This window comes from Bison bison, unplaced genomic scaffold (assembly GCF_000754665.1).
Source record: "Bison bison bison isolate TAMUID 2011002044 unplaced genomic scaffold, Bison_UMD1.0 scf7180017864144, whole genome shotgun sequence".
NCBI lineage: Eukaryota > Metazoa > Chordata > Mammalia > Artiodactyla > Bovidae > Bison > Bison bison.
Genome location: NW_011494716.1, coordinates 5,747,820 through 5,752,570, shown reverse-complemented (window position 1 = coordinate 5,752,570; position 4,751 = coordinate 5,747,820). Strand labels below are relative to the sequence as shown.

General features: G+C 58.5%; 1 protein-coding gene across 2 annotated transcripts in view; it reads right to left on the bottom strand.

The window, feature by feature from the left end:
- Positions 1–1,318: 1,318 nt before the first annotated feature.
- METTL22 (methyltransferase like 22) overlaps positions 1,319–4,751 on the bottom strand; it is an 18,822-nt gene continuing 15,389 nt past the window's right edge. For both annotated transcript variants that reach the window (XM_010840451.1, XM_010840452.1), the window contains 4 exons: positions 3,917–3,997; positions 3,625–3,727; positions 2,605–2,773; positions 1,319–1,429 (listed from right to left, as the gene is read on the bottom strand). In XM_010840451.1, the coding sequence (XP_010838753.1) occupies positions 1,352–1,429; positions 2,605–2,773; positions 3,625–3,727; positions 3,917–3,997 (431 nt within the window). In that variant the 3' untranslated portion in view covers positions 1,319–1,351. The remainder of the gene's footprint in view (positions 1,430–2,604; positions 2,774–3,624; positions 3,728–3,916; positions 3,998–4,751) is intronic.

Below are 4,751 nucleotides of genomic sequence, written 5' to 3'. Positions count from 1 at the left end.
CAGGAGATGGCACTGCCAGGGCTGCTGGTCTGGGAACCACACTGGGGATGAGGGGTGAGCACAGGCCTGGGCTGGGAGCCTGACTCTGCCACATGATAGCTGTGTGGTGGTGGGCAAGTTGCTTAACCTCTCTGAACTTCAGATTTCTCACATTTAAAATAGGGATCCTTACCAGAAGGTCCTGTTAAGATTTAAAGATGGTGCGTGTACATCCCCTTCCACTCCCTGAGGGAAGGGCTGAGACTCATTCTTCTGCGTCACCTTCATGGCAAATTCAACCGAGGCCCATTTTTCTTTCCTAAAGTAGCTGATACTCTTCTTCCAGGTCACAGTTTCTCTGCCTCGGCACCACTACCATTTTTTGGGCTAGACTGTTCTTTGCTGTGGGGGCTGTCCTGTGGTATGGGATGTTTAGCAGCCTCCTTGGCTGGGGGCACCCATCTCCCCAAGGTGTGACAACCCAAAATGTTTCCAAACTTAGCCAAATGCCCCTGGAAGCAAGAGCACCCACAACTGAAAAACACCACCCTAAGCAACAATTCCTCTGAACAATTAATTCCATAAAACGTACTGAGCCCCTGCTTTGGGCCAGGTTCAGACGGCAGGAATGTATTGGTGTGTGACAAACAGGTCTCTGACTTCACGGAGACTTTTCCCTTTCAACAGCCTTAGTCTTCTTAACCATTAAATGCGTTGGTCTAAGCAGGCTGCTGACTAACTAGAGTAGAGTGGTTGGGAAAATGAAATGAATCGAGACCTGAGAAGCCTGGACCACCGTGTCAGGACAGAAATGGGACCTGTGCTTGGGGGGCAGTGACATGGGCAGGGGTGGCTGGGCTGGAGCTGGAGGGGCATCGGGGTGGGGCCGTGCTCACCCGGGGTGGGGGGGTGGACAGTGTGCAGGAACATCGACGGAGTCGGGGGAGAGGACCGCGGGGAGGGAAGGTGGGACTCAAACTGGAAAGCAGGAGAGTGAAGGAGGGAGAGAGGGGGTGGGAGGAGCAGGGATGACAAGGTGAGGGGGAGAGATGCAGCAGAGGCCCAGGGAAGCGGGTTAAAGACCACACAAACAGACACCCATGCAGGTGATGCAGAGAGAAGAGGGGAGGGGGGACCAGCCCAGGCTGAGGAAGGGAGACGCCCACGAGGCAGATGGCTGTGGGGGCCCGGACCCTGGGCAGCCAGGCGGCGGCTTTTACGTCTGCTCCAAACACCCCTGATTTTGGTTATGAAGAGTTAAAACTGTATTGGGTCATAGAAGATCCATTTACCATATTTTTTAAATGATAAAAAATCAATGATAAAATTCTCAAGCACATGACTTTGTGAGCTTTCAATTTTATTAGAAATGTCACGAGAATGGTTGAGAAGCTTTGTCTACAGACATGATGGGGTCTGTTACTGGTTCCACAAAGATCTTCCAGAGTTCCTGCAGCAAACGGAGGGACGGATTCCCAGGTGAGCAAACAAGACTTTAGTTTCACAAAGGGGTGTAAATTGGCAAAAGAGAAGCCCCAACAAGATGTGAACACTGGGCAGCATGGAAGCTACTGGAGCAGGCGCCCCCTCAGACGGCTCTGGGCTCTTCCGTGGAGGAGCTGCATGCTGAGTCCTGGCACGGATCTGAGAGGCTGAGGCTGCCCATGGTCTAAGGGGCCAGGATGGCAACAGGTCACACAGCTCCTGCTTCTGGGAGCAGTGTGCCCAATGCTGTGATTGCTGGCAGGACAGACCGAGGGGGCAGGATCCCTCCTCCTGGAGCCAGGCCTGGTCTTCACAGGCCCAGAGAAAGGGTGGCTGCAGACAAGGGGCCAAGGGAACGAAAGCCCTTGGGACTTCTATGAATTCAGCTCCTGGTCATTTTAAGGGATTTTTAAGGGGATTTTAAACTTTCCAAATTTCCCCCCAGTGCTTGTTTTAAAACCGTCATAGGAAGCAACATGTCTGTAGGGTTAACCCTGGCTTCCCTGGTAAAGAGTCTGCCTGCAATGCGGGAGACCTGGGTTTGATCGCTGGGTCAGGAATATCTGCTGGAGAAGGGAAAGGCTACCCACTCCAGTATTCTCGCCTGGAGAATCCCAAGGACAGAGGAGCCTGGTGGGTTACAGTCCTTGGGATCACACAGAGTCGGACATGACTGAGGGATGGCGCACACACAGCTGCCATTTCCCGCGGGAACTCACCTTGCCTGGGCTGGGAGCCAGCCAGCACCTGGCGCCTGTCATCAGGGTGACCGCTCAGAGGCCCACACGAGGACCCTGCCTGCCACAGAAGGGCCCTGGGGCATCAGACCCGCCCCCCTAGCCCGCGAGGCCACACACTTTCACATTGAAGACGTGGCCGTCAGCTCTGGTCTTCAGCCCACCCAAGCGCCCCCTGCCCTGCCTGCCAGCTTCTCCTGGAGTCTGCAGGGCCTGCGGGGAAAGGACGTGCCCTAAAGCTGGATGACCATTCATCCAGCGGGCCCTCGCCAGACCCGGAGGGCCCAGTGCAGCAATCAGTCGGGAGAGCTCGGGCCGGGCCCGACCGGGAAAGCTAGCTCATCACCTCCTGTGCCCGTGGCCCGCGGCCTCGCCCAGACCCGGCGCCGGCGCGCACACCTACCAGCTGCTGGATGCGCTCGTACACCAGGAGCTGTGGGAATGAGGCGTCCACCGGCTCCACCGCGAAGCGCAGGCGCCCGCCCGCCAGCCCCTCCCGCCGCCGCAGCCATCCGCGGAAGTGGTCGTAGGCCTCGCACGTGACGTCCAGGTGCCTCAGCGTGAAGTTCAGCCTGTGCACAACCGGAGAGCGCGCCGTCACCCCCGGAGCTTTCGGTCCCTTCTGTCCCGCCGGATTTTAAGCGAGCGCCTCCGCATGCTGAGCAGGAAGCCAGGGAGGAGGCTCAGTGACCACCTCCACTTACCCCGCGGGGCGGGGCTCAGAGGGGAGGGGCAGGTGTCCAGGTTCAAACCAAGTGATCAGGTCCACGAAGTGCCACAGGTCACGGGGACCAAGCACGTGGGCATACTGGGCCTCATGGGTGTAAGAGCTGCTGGAGCAGCCATGCCCGACTGGATGCCTCTGCACTGGCCGCGATCACTGACACAGGGCCAGTTCTAGAAGCTGAACTGCTGGGTCAGTCGGTCTGCTCGGTTTTGATTTTTGCTATTGATTCTAAACTGCCTTCAGGAGAGCTGTGGGCTAGCTTATGCATTAGAGGAAAATGTGTGTAGCGGGCCCCGTGCTGCATCCACCATGAGGGTCACTCCCGCAACGGGAGCCCTAGTGTGTCAGAACGTCCAGGGGGAAATGCCCTGGAGGGGCTGAGAGTGCAGCCAGCACCGACGGGGGCCTGGGGCATAGATGGGCAGTGCCTCGGCCAGCACAGCGGCCACGCATCCAGGCTCCGGGACGCCCACTGCCCGGCGGGGCCTGGACAGGTCCCCAGAGCTCCAGCCCTGAGGTCTCAGCCTCCTCTCTATGGCTGCGCGGCAGGGGCGGCGCCCACACACACACACTGGTGAGTGGGGGTCACACGAGGCTCTGTGTCAGGGACAGCAAGCGGTGGATGAGGAAGGGACGAGGATGACACGGATGGATGCATCTGGGAGGCGAGGGTGGCCTGGCCCACGCGGAGCTCACCTCTTCTCCACCGAGAGGATGGCGGTGCAGGCATTCTTGAGCTTGTGGGCCAGTCGGGAGAGGGTTTTAAACACAGCATCAGTTAGGTCGTCATCATAAAACACTGAGGGGAAGAAAACAGGCAAACGTCAGGGAGAAGGATACCTTAGCGGATCCCAAGGACCCTGGGATAGAATCTGTATGGATGTGAACAGTCACAGCTCAGAAGGGAAGCGGCAGGAGCCGTGGTGGGAGGCCACCCCTGAGGCCCACCCCCCGAGGACCACATGCGATGAGGCAGAGGCGCCCTCACCTTCGGCCGCCAGCAGGATGGTGGTGTGGCCGTACAGGTGGGAGATGTCCTCCTCGGACCAGCTGAAGGGGACCTCGGGGTCTGTGAAAGCGGAAGAATACCGTGGGCTCAGCCCTTGCTCTGTGGGCCACCAGTTCTCACTGAGATGGACTGCAGTAAGCTTTAGAAGAAGAAACCGGGGTGGGTGAGGCTGGGAGCAGTGGGCACTGCCGGGCAGCCCTGAATCCCATCAGGAGGTTCTGCCGGGCCTGCCTCAGCCACGAGGGGCCTGACCTGCTGCCTCGGCCGGCAGCCTGAACAGAACAGGGGCTGCCCCTCCGTCCATGGCATTCCTGGCCCCGCGGACTTGCTGTGTGACCCCGAGAAAAGAACTTCACCTCTCTGGGCTGTGGTGTTCATGCTAGGATGGGCCTGATAAGGACTGTCAGGGAGACCGAAGGGCCTCAAGTGCACTGGGAGCACTCAACAACAATGGTTTTCCTCACCCTGCGTCTGGCAGGAAAAGTTCTTGTACAAAGAAAAAGAGCAAGGGTGTGAGTGTGAATTAGTCTGTACAAGAAACTTAAAAAGCAAAATTTAGCAATCTCCCCCGCCCAACGGACCCTGAACCCCCAGGGGCCAACTCCTGCAGGCAAATGGTCTCAACCCTGGAGCCCCACAGACTTGGGTTTGTACCCTGCCCGGCTGGTGCCTGTGACCCTGGGCAGGCACTGCACCTCTCTGAGCACCCGTCTTCCCCCGTTACCCAGAGACTACAGGACAGACGGACGGTGATGCTGTGAGTCCGAACGACAGAACGAGTGTGGGGCCCCTGGCACGTGGCAGCCAGGCGGGC